Raw genomic sequence first — 13,663 nt, 5'->3', positions numbered from 1 at the left:
AATGATCGAGAAAGCTTACGTTTTTTCACTTTTTGACTGTTCCCTTTAGGGAATGTCTCCGACCATTTAAGCTGTGTGCATCTTTGCTCACACCAACCACTTCTCACTCCACGAACGTCTTTGGTCTGTCTTTCATCCACCATAAGGTTTCTCATTCATTTCTGATCAACGGCCTGAACGTGTGGTGTTTCACCAAGTACCAGCAGATGGCAGCATGCCACCATCATCGCGTTGGTTCTACCGGGAGGCCAGAAGAAGAAGCGTGAACAGGAAGTGACCATCTGGCGAACATTAGCCTGGAAGCCCACGGGCTAACAACTCATGATATGACGTTTGGACCTTAATCAGTGAGTTTCAAGTCTGTCTGTTTGTTCCGAGGCTTCCTCTTAGCCTCTGTTTGGGTCCAGCTCTAAACAAGGTTCGGTCAGGTTGTTCGTATCCCGCTCTGAACTCGTTCTCTTGTCAGAGTTGTTAGTTAGCTTCTCGGAACTTAGGTTCCGATAAAGCCAGGTTACACTAGAGACCATGGTTTGGTTCGAGTTGCATGTTTGGATCTGCACATACATAGTCCGGCCGTCCACCCTCCAGGTGAGATGTGCTTCTGTGTGTCACGTGACGTGATTAACAGGTGGCATTACAGGGCGCGTGGGGAGCTGACCTCAGTTTGACAACGCTCAGACATCGAGGAAAGATCACAGGTGCGGCCGCAGTGTAAAAGTGAAATAATGAGGGTTTGGCTGGGTAACAGTCATCTTAGTGAGGCAGTTTAGAACGGTTCAGGGTCCGGGAATACTTTGAAAATGCCACGTGGGTTATACTGGGAGTTTGTTTACAAAAAGAACAGGTGAGTGCGGAGAGGGCTTCTTCAACCACGTCATCATAGTTGTACTGCTCGCATTTTAAAGTTTCCTGGGTTTTTTTTCTTCATAATACTTTTATTAGGGCACATTGAATAAATACCTATGTAAACTGAAGCAGCACTTAAATGCTAACTGTGTTTGATACATTCAATCAAAAAATGAACAAGTAAAAGTATAAAAAGGAAACACGTTGAAAATAGATCAAAAGATCAGGCTGGTTATGGTTAGTCCGGTCAATTCTGAGTTGGTTACATTCACACGGAAAGCTAAGAGTTATTATCGGTGGTGCTCTATGACAAATGAAACTCGTGATGGCTGACGCTAAGCTCCGCCTCCTGTTTGCAGGTGTGTCATCGTGGGCGATGGCTCTAATCGAAGGTGTCGGCGATGAGGTGACGCTGCTCTTTGGCTCACTGCTGGTGTTGTTGGTGTTGCTGCTGGCATGGATCTCCACCCACACCTCTGAGCCCCCAGAGCACCTGTTCAATGCCTCTACAGACCCCACCCCCACAGAAGGCACCGTCTCTGCCCCACAGGACACGCCCCTGTCCTCCACCAGCAGCAGCTCCTTGTCTTTCTCTCCAACGTCATCCTCATCTTCAGCTGCCAGCTCTGTGAATGACAGCGTCCCGTCAGAGGCTCCACCCACGACCTCCGCCACACAGGAAGGTAGTGAGGTGGGGGGAGGAGTCAGACACAGAGCAGGGGGGGAGCCATTGTCCTCCCCAAGAAACATGGTGGTCAGACTAAAATTTCTGAACGACACAGAGAGAACGGCTCAAGTCAAACCACAAGACACCATCGGATACATCAAACGGTAACTTTTCTATCGTATCTATCAGTTTACTTTATTGTACTGCACTACATGGTATTACACTGCACCACACTTCACTGTACTACACCGTACTTTATTCTACTTTTACGTACTTCATTGCAGTACAATTTAACACAGTGTACTGCACTGCAATGGACCATATCACACCATACTTGTCTGTACTCGGTACTGCAATATACCACACTATTATCTATGTAGTATACAGTATTTCACCGTCCTTTACTGTACTTCATTGTACTACATCTTACTACACAGTACTAAAATAGGCTTCAGTGTACAGCACTGTACTACATTGCATTACATTGTACTTACTGTACAACACTGTATTCACTGTTTTATATTCTAGTATACCATCACACTACACTGGAATAAACTGTAATACATTGTACTGGACTGTAGTTTACAACACTAAACTCTAATTCACCATCCCATACACTGAACCATACTGTACAACACAACACAAAGGACTGCATTACTGTAATACGGTGCACTTTACCATACTATATTGCACTACAGAATTGCCACCTTATTCGCGCAGGGGGGGGTCAGAGGCACCCGGAAATACTGGAAGCACCCCCAACCCCTGTGGGGGAAGAATGTCCGCCACAGATCCTCACTCATCAAAAACCCTTCTGAAATATTTCTGATACTTTATAAAACATTGAACATTGGAATATTGCTCAACATGAAGAGTTTTTTTTTATTCAGATCAATAGACTGATACTTTATATCACACATTAGGAGTGTCTCTCTGTCTCATGCTTCCTCCTTCATCAGTTAAGTGTGAGAGGGCATCTTCTTCCTCAAGAGGCTGGTTTCCATCATTCATTCATTGGGATGATAATTATTCTCCGCAATTATCTTCCTCAGCGTATCAGGATTGTTTTTGCCCACTTCTGAGTCAGATGATGCTATTTCTGCATGCAGGGACACAAACTTCGGCTGCAGTTCTGTATGTCAGTTTAGATCTTTATTATGAAGCTGCTGAGGGCGTGTGGAAGAAATCTGGTTCATCAAACTTTGAGACAGGAAGATGTGGGACGTCTGTCGGTCACGTTTGCTTCATGAATTGAAGCAAACATCGTGAGGACCCCACAGGAGGACACGCATCCAGCAAAGAAGGCCTTTCTGGTTCTTCTCAATGTTTCAGGAATACAATAGGAATCTTGAAGCTGCAGCTCTGTCTGCAACATTTCTCCTCCTCATCATCATCATCATGGTTCATAGCAGCAGTTATACGTAACCACAGAATGCTGGATAAATGCAGCTGAAGCTGTTGCTCTGAAAAAGAAAAGCTTCACAGTCGGTTTGTTTTAAACATTCACTATGATGCTTTGTTCGCTGCCTGCTTATTGCTCAAGTGTAGGGGTCAGTGATAAATTGATGAATCGATTTATCAAAGTAGATCGATCAGTTTTGGACAGTGTGCCTTAACCTCCTGAGGCTTGTGCTCTTGTTTGAAATGCCTTTTTTAATTTCGTACTCCCAGGTAATGAGAGTTGGCTACAGTGGTGAATTAATCGAATCAAATCAACCTATAATTATTAAAAAAAATCATCCCAAGATGAAATGAATTTGGATTGAGACGTGGTAGGTTTATTTTACTATGAGGTAAAAATGACCAAGTGAATCACAGTGGACAACAGGTTTGTGATGTCAGCATGAAATGATCACAGTCCAATGTGTGGAAACGCTTTGAATTTAGCAAAGACATGTGACCAAACAGTGTGATAGAATGTTCTAAGAATGTTCCCTTTGGATTATTTGGATGTGAAAATAACAACAGAGGGCTGAACTTTAGAAAACTAAACTCTTAATGGATTTACCATTAATTCTAGTTTACTTGTTTGATCACATATTTAATTTACATTTGATTACGTTGCAAGAAATACACAGAATCAGGAAACCTTCACCTACACTGTTCAGTACCCAGGTATTTATCTCTGTGTCACACTGGTTGAAGTTTTGGCTAAATATGACCTGAATCCATTTTAGGTTAATGAACCGGATCGTTAAAATAAACCAACATCAACTATGAATCGTATCACCAACCACTAGTTATGATATGAATCAAATCGTTGTTCAACTGAATCCTTACACTCCTACTAAATAGGTTGTATTGGATGGCAGGTTTAGTTCCCAGCCTCCTGCCCTGTCCACCCATCTGCCAGTTCTCCCATCTGGGGTTCAGTGTCCTCGAGCAAGACACTGAACCCCTCATTTCTCCAGGGGGTTGAGGTTCAGCAGCGGAACCACCATCAGTGTGTGAATGTCTGTGTGCACTGATGACTGTATAGTAAAGGGCTATAGAATTATATACAGCAGAGACGTCATTTGGCTGTAAACCAATAGAACAACATGAAACTAGATATGATGTTCTGCTTAATTCAGTCACTTAAAACGGGAAATGACACATTAAAGCAAACAATATGGCTCCTTCATGTAAAATCTGTAGCCTGGATGCTTGGAGTAAGGCTCATGTGGAATCTGTCTCATTTTGACAAAAGGACATTTTCCTGTTGTCTTTTGCATTTGGATGAGCTGTTTGTCTGGTAAATTTAATGATAACTAGGGCTGCACGATATGAGGAAAACTCGCGATATGCGATATTAGAGATTAATATTGCGATAACGGTATAATTTGTGGTATATAAACAAATAACAAAATAACCAAAAACATCATTACCATTTCATTGTAACAGTTGAAAAATTATACTCTAAATGACCCTTGTCGACATAGGAGACAAACATCTAACATAATAGGCCTCCATCTGATTGGTCAACAACATGAAGGGCTCCATCTGATTGGTCAAATGCATAAAGGGATTTATTTGATTTGTTAAATGCTTCAAGCTGCCATAAGGTTGTATTAACACATTTAAGGTTTACGATTTATTGCGATTTATGCTGTCTTTTGCGATATGCATATTGCAGAGCTGGATATTGCGATAACGATACATTTGCGGTATATTGTGCAGGCCTAATGATAACACAATAGTGTCTTCTGCCTTTTCTGCTGTCATTATCTTGTTTACATTTTTTATCAGGGTAAAAAAAACAACAACTCTGGTCTGAGTTTGACTGAAGCACAAATGCATTATGTCATTGGTTGAAATGAGGTTGTGTTGATGCACGTGTGTGTGTTTTTCTGTGTGTGCATCAGGACCTACTTTGCGGGTCAGGAGCAGCAGGTCCGGCTCATCTACCAGGGCCAGCTGCTGCAGGACGACGCTCAGACCCTGGCCTCCCTCAACCTGGCTCACAACTGCGTCCTGCACTGCCACATCTCTCAGCACGCCGCGCGGGGAGCAGCGGGAGGGGTGCGGCCCGGCGACCAGGTGCAGGTGGCGCTTAATGTGGGCAGCCTGATGGTGCCGCTGCTGGTCCTGATGCTGTCCGTGCTGTGGTACTGTCAGATCCAGTACCGGCAGTTCTTCACCGCCCCCGCCACTGCCTCACTGGTTGGGGTCACGATCTTCTTCAGCCTAGTAGCCTTTGGGGTCTACCGCCGCTAGCTGCTCTCTGATTGGCTGCTGATGTAGACAGATGCTGATGGTAGTTCATGGTTTTATTCTGTTGCCATGGAGATGCCGCATGTAAACAAAGACTGTGATTTTATTTTTTAGGTTGCGTTGCTCTTTAGTTCTTCATCATTGTGCCTCTCTGAGCTCTCAGCAGCAGACTCCACTCCCGTCTGTCTCCTGTCCGCCTGTCCGTCTACCTGTGAGGGGAGAACGTCCGTCTGGATTAAGAAAATTAAAGAATTAATTTATGCTGCTGTGTTTTGTGTAGTCACTAATGCAACTTTTGTTAGAGCATCACAAGCATCTTACCAGCAAACTGAGCTGGAGATGTCTGCCTGAAAAGCCACAGCTCAGACTTTTTCACATGACTAAATAAAGCTTTAAATTTTGAATTTTGTTTATAATTCAAAGGGAAATTTATATCAAAAATATTTATAACATGTACAGTTGGTGAAAACAAAACATATTCCTCTCTGACTCCCACTGTGTTTTACTCCAGTTGAAAACTACTTACAATAATAAATTAAGTTTTATTATTATAGTTTTAGCACTGAACTAATGATAGCAAATAAAAAAACTAACAAAAAAATGACAGAAGAACATAAATTCAAGCATTCAACTAATGATCTTATCCATTTGAAGGCAGACCTACAGAGACTCCCTCAAGATTTGTTTGTTTTAAAATATCAAAATTTGGGTTTTTCTTTAAAGAATCTACTTTGATTTCTAATCTAATATCAGCAAATCGTTATTCATGGATTGAAGGGAATTTGTTTCAGTTCAAAGCAAATTTGATTTCTCAGACTATATCTCTGATTTGGATTCAGAACATATTTGTACTGAAAAGCTTGGTTAAGCAATTTTGTGTCATTTGAGGCCTTTTTCAGGTTCTACATTGATTCCTGTCAAAACCATCAATTTAATAATGAAAAGGTCTTCATACTAAAATGAGGCCACAATTTTTTCCTTCTAGAGGAATTTCTCAAAACTCTTATCAGTCAATAAGTGGATGTGATGTAACAGGCAGCTTTTTGAATTTTGTTTAGCAAAAATTACTTTTGGGAAATATTTGCATTTTTTTTATAAGTATTTGGGTATATGAAATCATGCAGACATCTGTAAAGAACAGCTGTTCTCAGTGAATTCCAGCTTATGTGATGCTCCTGTGCTGGAACATGTCCACTCTTGATATTTTCACTCTTCTAGTTATTCCAGTCAACTGTCTGTGACATCAAAGCAAAGTGAATTTGATTGGGAGCGACAGCAGCTCAGCCAGGAAGTGTTGGAGCACAGAAAACTGAAGGAGCGGATGCTGAGGCTCCCAGACCACAAAGGTCGGCAACTTTCCATCAGGTCCGAATAAGAACATTAAGCATCGAGCCAGGTCCTCTAATCCAGCATCAATGTTCAATCTCACAAACATGCTGTTGGAAGAAAGGTCAAGCATTCTCATAAAACTCTCCAAAACTTGTGAAAGCACTCTCCAGAGAACCTGGAGCTGTTTAGCAGCAAAAGAGCAGACGGGTGTCAAATTAGTGTAAAGGCAGATAAAAAAAGGTTTTTGGTATTGTATGGTATGTTAGCTAAAGAACAACAGATTAGTTGTTTTAAAAAAATCACAATGGGTGGTGGAATTCTAATCAAACACATGATTCTGTTCTTACACTGTATGACTTTGCTGTAATGACAGAAGGGCCCACCGAGTGGCGCTGTTTACCAAAGCTTTATATAGCAGCAGTAGAAGAAGAAAAAGAAGAAGAACGCTGTGGCAGACCGTCGTTTTTCCGCGCTCTAGACAAATGGTTCGGTTGGAATTCGGTTTGTGGTCTGTTGGACATTTACTTGTTCAGGAGTCGAACCCCTTATCCTGTCCAGGAATGAGGGGCCGCAGCACCGACCCGCCGCGGCATGACTACATGCTAATCTATGCTAACGCTCAGGACCGACTGAGCACGTGCACGGATACCGCGAGCTCTGTGAGTTACCAAGTCAAAGTATTTTAAAGTTTGAGGTTTATGTGGAACTTTTGCGTTTCTGTCGCCCACACGGGTTCATCATGCTTCTACATCTTACTCTAAATGGGGTAAAAGTTAAATCTTGACGGAGGTTTTCTCAAAAATATATTTTAATTGTTTATGCTGTGTGAGACTAAGGCTTGATGATGGTTCCGCCAGAATTACCGTGCATGCAACACGTTTGAATCGGTATTACAGACAGAACCTAGTTGTTCGCGTATGTCAAACTTAACGGGTGTATTGAACAAGCATTGAGACTGAGGCCTACCAGAGTTTAGCTGCTTTTTTTTCTCCTGATACCTTCTCTTTATAAAACAAAAGGTCACGTGTTATAAGCTGGTCTGACTTTTTATTTATGAAATCAAAACTGATGTCCCTTTTTCTCCTTCCGTCTGATGGTACTGACTCGGTTCTGATCCTCTACTTCAGCCCAACCCTCACACGGACAAAGTCAAAGAAGATGAGGTTCTGGGAGGCAGACACGGTTCTGCAGACTGAGAGCTTTGGACCAGGGTCAACAGAACTGTACCACAGGCACCAGAACTTATGCGTCATTCCAGCATCATGCTGCTGGCAGAGGGATTTCAGGTTCCTGCTACTGAACGCTCCAGCAGCAGGAAACTCCATGCACCAAATCGACAGATTTCATTGTGCCACTTGACTTTGTGCTGTGCAGGTAAGAACCGCTCTGTTTGCCACACCTTTTGGTTTGGAGGTGATGTCAAAAAAGGCCGTCTGAAGCTCTGCCTGCAGCAGTATGTTCACAGGGTGAGGGCCGTGATCTTAACTTGGCGAAGCGTTTTCTGATCCAAGTGGTTCTGATATCAGCAGAGCTCACAAGTGTTCTCCCCTTGATCATTGTTCTGTCAATGTTTCCCTCAGGAGAATCTCTGCCCACTGACCCGCCGTGGCCCCAAAATGCAGATGATGATCACAGGTGAATATGTGGGTGGAGTGGGGAACCATGTGCAGGGAGATGATGTAAACAAAAGGCCGAATTGTAGCACCACTTCCAGGCAGTGTGCTCTCAGGTTGCGGCGCGTTGACAAATATCGACCGAAGCGTTTTTCTGATCCCAGAACGGCCAACTGAGTTTGGTCAGGTGACCCGAGGAACCAATCGGAGAGCAGTGAGTGATTGTCTTGTGCTTTCAGATGTACCATCAGCTCTGCAAAAACCTGCTGGCAGATGCCTTCAGGTTCACCTGGGATTTCTGCACGTTTGGATGGTCTTCATCATGGCTTCAAGATGTAAACATCAAATCCTGTCACCAGTTCAGAAGCAGAAACAGGGATGTGTTAACAGTTTAATATTTAAAGTCCCACTCTGAAAATACTTTTTTTTTTTTTTAATACATGTTCTTGTGTCATTTTTCTGATATAAAGAAAATTGAACCAAAAGTTTCATTTGAGTATTTCTTTATTCAAATTATTGTGAATCAGGAGCAGAAGAGGGGAAAAAATACAGTTTGAAAAAGAGCTTATTTGTGACGTAGAAAATATGCTGAGGAGGCCACAGGGTCCCTGCAACGCTCCACGATGGGAAGGGGGGGTGGGGTTGCTCCCCACCAATGGTCCCATTCACAAATAAGAGTTGAATTTCTAACTACTACCACTGTGAAGAAATTGTCTTAAAAAACAAAAGTTTATTTTTTGCTTAAACGTCACAGCCTTAATTCAAAGACAGCTGGGAATGCTTTTTAAATCGATCAAGATTATTGAAATGACTTTTTTTTTTTTTTTCCAGTGTTTTTATGTACTGATCATGTATTCAACAGCAGCCTTGTCAAATAAATGTGTGGATTAAAAGGTTTAGTATCAATTGTCTGATATTGAGTTGATTTCCAGTGGAATTACCAGAGCCGGTCTGCTAATAAACTCATGTTGAAGATCTTTTTGTCTGAGGTTTGTTTCCCTCTGCTGGATGAGATGAGAACGGGTCATTAGTTCTGTTATGGGTCAGAACCAGAACACATCTGTAAGGATGACCATGTTTAGGTTTGGGCTTATTGGGCATGATGTGATTAAAGCTCATCACGGCTTTACTTTTTAGTCTTTGTGACTGCAAAGGTAAAACATGTTTCCATGGGCATCTTCCCTGTTTGAACTACAGGAACATCTCAGTTTTGGAAAACCTCATGACAACCCACTAGCTAATGGCTAGGCATTTTTTTGTCTTTCTTCAGAATAGCAGAACTTGACGTGACTTCTGAAGTCAAAGTTCTGGTTTGCTGAAGAGACTGGAAGATATTCTGAAACAGCAGAGCTGCAGAAACTGTCCTGTCATTCACTTCATCTCATTGTTCAGACTCAGAAAAGGTATGAAAAGAAACAAAATGTTCTGTTAGGAAACAATGAGTAATGATGGAGCTCGGTTCTTTTGAAGGAACCAGACCCCCCCCCCCCCATTTTTTTCTTTGTTTTTTGTTTAAATCCACCGTAAGAGACTGGGCCGTCGGGCTCTAATCCCGGTTCTGCAGCGGCTTGGAGTTGGGGGTTCTGCTCGGTCGTAGTGACCATCGTGTGTACGTGTCTGACCTCTCCCCCGGAAGTCCACCTCTGCAGCGCCGCTCCGGACCGTTAGCAGCTCCGGACCCCCGTCTCTGTCCGCTTCCCCGTCACCGCCAGAACCAGCGGTCGAACCGGAGCCATGGAGGCCGACTGCCGTTCTCTGGTAAAACACCGACACGAGCAGAGCCGGGTCTGAACGGGAAAAGGGGACGTTTATCCCCGCTAGCGTCCGCTGCTGAACTCCGTTCAGGAAACAGCAGGTTAGGCGGATTGTTCTCGGTACCGCGGTCTACCGGGTCTCAGGCGAACACAAGTGGTCCATTCTTGGATCGGTGTGAACAGGAGTGAGTTTGGGGATCTGTCGGGATGGTTCGGTGCAGCAGACTCCCGATCAAAGATGGAGAGGATGGTAGAATTAGCTGGTTCTTTGGTTCGGTGAGGCTCAGGTCTCGCTGCAACTCTGTCTGTCTGCAGGCAGACCGGTACGGACCAGTTGTGGTTCCGTAAGCTTGAGTTATGATGAACTGTCAAAAATAATAATAAAACGTATCAGAACCGGATAGAAGAAGAATCCTGATTGGCTGATTTGTTGGAGGCAGGTGAGCCCTCTCCAGAAGGATGCCCTCCTGTGACCAGAGGTGAGGTACCAACCCGGTTCTGATGCTGAGCCTTTTTCCTTCAGGTCCAAACTCTCCACAACCAGTTAAAGGTGGTGTCAAATGTCAGAGGGGGCTCAATTGGACTCTTAGGAGTTCTCCAGAGTTCTGTTCTAAGTCCAGCTGCTTTCTGTCCATCACACTCACACACACACACATCTGTGCACGAATGTGCATCACGTGCACGGCTGGTAAAGAACGTGTCATTTCAGGACATCTTTGAGGGACCGGACAGCATTCAGATCAAGCCGGAGCCTGATGAGGATGTGGAAATCTGCTCTTATCCCTTCTTGAAAAAGCTGTCCATCAAATTGACTGATTGCAAGGAATGGCTAGAGGGGCGGGACTTCCTGTCTCTGGGTGAGAATAAGAAAAAGGCTTTGTCCTTCAGATCTTAAGCAGCTGTGCTGCAAATCAAACCTTCGGACTCTTCATAGTGAGAGCTCCAGATTTAGCTCTTGTTTCAGAAAATAAACGGGTTAAAGGACTTTTGTTTTCTTTGAAAAATAATAAAGTCTTAAAGTTTATTCTTTTTCCCAATTGTAATGAATTAGCAGACGACCAAATTTTCTATCCCTGGATAAGCTTTTTTTTTTATGCTGAGGTCATTTTTTGAAGGCTGAGTCACACTTGCACAGGTAATAACTTTGTAATTCTTCCCCCTACCTCCAGATGATCACCCTCAGCTCTGTGAGCCACGGCAGCCGCTCCTCACCAACTCAGGCAAGAAGATGATCTTCTGCCCAGAGTGTGAGAGGGGCTTTTACAAGGAGTCCCACCTGGAGGCTCACCTGCACACCCACCAAGGACAGAAGGCCAATGAGTGCTGGCACTGCGGGAAGACCTACCCTACTCTGATTAGTCTGGTGGTCCACCAGCAGATCCACGACCGCAGCGAGCCGTACCGCTGCTCCTACTGTGACAGGACCTTCGCCCTGAAGAGGGACTGGAAGACCCACCACCGCACGCACTCAGGGACCAAACCCTTCAAGTGCTGGTTTTGTGGGGACGGCTTTGACCAGCAGGAGGACCTTGCTGTGCACCTCCAAGTGCATAAGGGGGAAAAGAGCTACTGCTGCACCACCTGTGGGAAGATGTTTGTGTCTTATCAAGGTTTCAGCTTTCATCGCAAGTCTCACAAGGCCTCCAAGCTGCTTCCATGCACCAAGTGCTCCAAGACCTTCAGCAACCCTCAGAGCCTGAAGGTCCACCAGGCCACCCACTCTAGCAGGAAGCCGCACGTCTGCCCCACCTGTGGGAAGGGCTTCAAGCTGCTGAGCGGCCTGCGCTGCCATCAGCGGACACACGAGGACCTGAAGGAGTATCACTGCGACGAGTGCGGAAAGTGTTTCTCTAGCTTGCAGGGCCTGAAGCTGCACGACCGCACCCACACCGGCCTCAAGCCCTACAAGTGCTCCGATTGTGGTAAGAGGTTCACGCAGTCGCCGCATCTCAAAGCGCACATGGTGACCCACACGGGCGAGCGGCCCTTCCTCTGCACGACCTGCGGCAAGAGGTTCACCCAGTCCTCCCACCTGCGCTCCCACATCAAGCTCTTCCACGTGGGGGAGAAGCCCTTCACCTGCGACGACTGCGGCAAGAGCTTCACCATCGCCCACTACCTGAAGATGCACCGCCTCAGCCACACCAAGGAGAAGTTCTACCAGTGCTCCTACTGCCAGAAGGCCTTTTCCTACCACAACTCTTGGAGGGCCCACGAGAGGATCCACACCGGTGAGCGGCCCTTTAGCTGCCAGGAATGCGGCCAGAGCTTCATCACCTCCGGCTCCCTGCTGACTCACCAGCGGGCCAAGCACACAGGTGAGAAGAGCCATTACTGCATCACCTGCGGCGAGTTTTTCCTCACCAGCTCACTGCTGCGCGTTCACCAGCTGGACCACACCGGTGAGCGGCCGCACGCCTGCAGCTGCGGCAAGACCTTCAAGACCAAAGGAGTGCTGCGCCATCACCTCAAGAGGTTCAAGCTTCACCAGGCTGCAACGCCGCTGCTCCCCTAGGACGCCGCCTTCTGAGGGAGGTGGAGACCGCACTAGTAACTGCCATAGCAGCACGGTGGAACCAAATGCCGGCAACTGAGCTGAGGAAGGTCACATATTTATTTTCTGCTTAACACTTTCATTTAGCGCCAACAAAGTCTGAACTGAAGTGTCTTTGTGTTCTTCAGGCTGCTTTAGTATCCCTGTATGCAGTTTTGAGTGCAGGCAGTGTGGAGGCTCGTCCTCCAACCTAAGAGAGCCACCATTTAGAAATGGTGCTGCAGGGGGAGTGTGATCATCTACTGATGAAAGATGCAGGCGAACTCTCACTTGGAACCCCAAAAAAACGGACGTTTGATAGCAAACCGAGTGCAGCTTTAAGGAGTGCCTTCTGCTTGATTTCTCCGACTCAGCAGATCTTTGGGACAGGAGTTACGCACCAAAGTAACCACAGTCTCTGCAGCAGACGCCTTGGTATGTCTGGCATTTATGAAAGGTACAACAGTATGCTGTAAAGCTTTATAAGAAAAGTAATCAAATAAGGCTTTGTAATAACATGTGGTGGGCTGATGAATGCTTAACCCCTTTGAGCTGCAGTGTCCTGCACAACCTTTGAAGAGCAACATGACGCCTCACACAGTCATTCATGGGCCAAGAAGAAAAAAAACTGAAGATGATCAGAAAAGTTCAGTGAGACCTGATCAGGAAGTTTGCAGGTCCACCTTTAGTCATATGAACCAACTCTCTGTACGTAAAATCCAGATTTATGGAGAGTTTACTGGAGCCAGGCCCTCTTAAAACCTTTATTAGTTTACACAAACATGGTCTGTAGCGATACATATTTATAAAGTGGTTTAACCTGGAGATGTGAGCTTCCTTTCTGATCGCTTCGGCTGTGTGTGAACAGATCTTTTCTACCTTTTGGTCTCATTGTGTTCTCCATTCAGAGGATTCTGTGAGAGGATGTTCTTCTCTGAGACTTCAGTTTGGGTTTTTGTGTCTATAGTTGCTCCATCCTGACTCTTGGCCTCTCTGTTAGCTAAACCGTTTCTGGATTCAAAAGACGCTTTTGTGTCTCTGGATGTTCCACAAAGTCACAGGAAGGGCCGCCCGCCCTCACTTCCTTACACTGAAATCTATTCAGAGGTTTCAAATTTAGATTTAGGATTAACACTGTATGATTAAACATTTGTTTATTTGTCAAGTTCATATTCAAAACCAATTTATTTAGCTTGAAAACAGTTTTTACATTATTTCTGATTAACAC

General features: G+C 44.9%; 2 protein-coding genes and 1 long non-coding RNA gene across 7 annotated transcripts; all 3 read left to right on the top strand.

Moving 5' to 3' along the window:
* Positions 1 to 167: 167 nt before the first annotated feature.
* On the top strand, positions 168 to 5,610 carry tmub1 (transmembrane and ubiquitin like domain containing 1). 3 transcript variants are annotated; one of them, XM_004078768.4, is made up of 3 exons: positions 168 to 588; positions 1,206 to 1,677; positions 4,858 to 5,610. In XM_004078768.4, exons 2-3 carry the CDS (start codon positions 1,223 to 1,225, stop codon positions 5,207 to 5,209), a joined length of 807 nt encoding a protein of 268 aa, XP_004078816.1. In that variant the 5' UTR covers positions 168 to 588; positions 1,206 to 1,222; the 3' UTR covers positions 5,210 to 5,610. The 3 variants fall into 3 exon arrangements, with proteins under 3 accessions (XP_004078816.1, XP_023821459.1, XP_004078815.1); XM_023965691.1 differs by having other exon boundaries at positions 172 to 347; XM_004078767.4 differs by lacking the exon at positions 168 to 588 and adding an exon at positions 667 to 844.
* A 1,330-nt stretch (positions 5,611 to 6,940) lies between these two features.
* Positions 6,941 to 9,125, top strand: LOC101170462. Its single transcript, XR_177530.3, has 4 exons — positions 6,941 to 7,194; positions 7,663 to 7,909; positions 8,116 to 8,170; positions 8,388 to 9,125. It is a non-coding gene; the product is annotated as an uncharacterized LOC101170462 (long non-coding RNA).
* A 674-nt stretch (positions 9,126 to 9,799) lies between these two features.
* LOC101167988 (zinc finger protein 664) lies at positions 9,800 to 13,260 on the top strand. Of its 3 annotated transcripts, none has more exons than XR_002292275.1 (4): positions 9,800 to 9,906; positions 10,612 to 10,759; positions 11,072 to 12,506; positions 12,585 to 13,260. XR_002292275.1 is itself a non-coding variant. In XM_011486234.2 (4 exons), the coding sequence occupies exons 1-4, from the start codon at positions 9,883 to 9,885 to the stop codon at positions 12,306 to 12,308; spliced, it is 1,338 nt and encodes a 445-aa protein (XP_011484536.1). In that variant the 5' UTR covers positions 9,800 to 9,882; the 3' UTR covers positions 12,309 to 12,426. The 3 variants fall into 3 exon arrangements, 2 of the variants coding, with proteins under 2 accessions (XP_011484536.1, XP_004078879.1); XM_011486234.2 differs by lacking the exon at positions 12,585 to 13,260 and having other exon boundaries at positions 11,072 to 12,220; positions 12,292 to 12,426; XM_004078831.3 differs by having other exon boundaries at positions 11,072 to 13,260.
* Positions 13,261 to 13,663: the final 403 nt, after the last annotated feature.

The sequence above is a fragment of the Oryzias latipes genome, chromosome 17 (assembly GCF_002234675.1).
Source record: "Oryzias latipes chromosome 17, ASM223467v1".
Lineage (NCBI taxonomy): Eukaryota > Metazoa > Chordata > Actinopteri > Beloniformes > Adrianichthyidae > Oryzias > Oryzias latipes.
The sequence above is the reverse complement of the archived record's forward strand: the minus strand, read 5'-3'. Positions and strand labels throughout refer to the sequence as shown.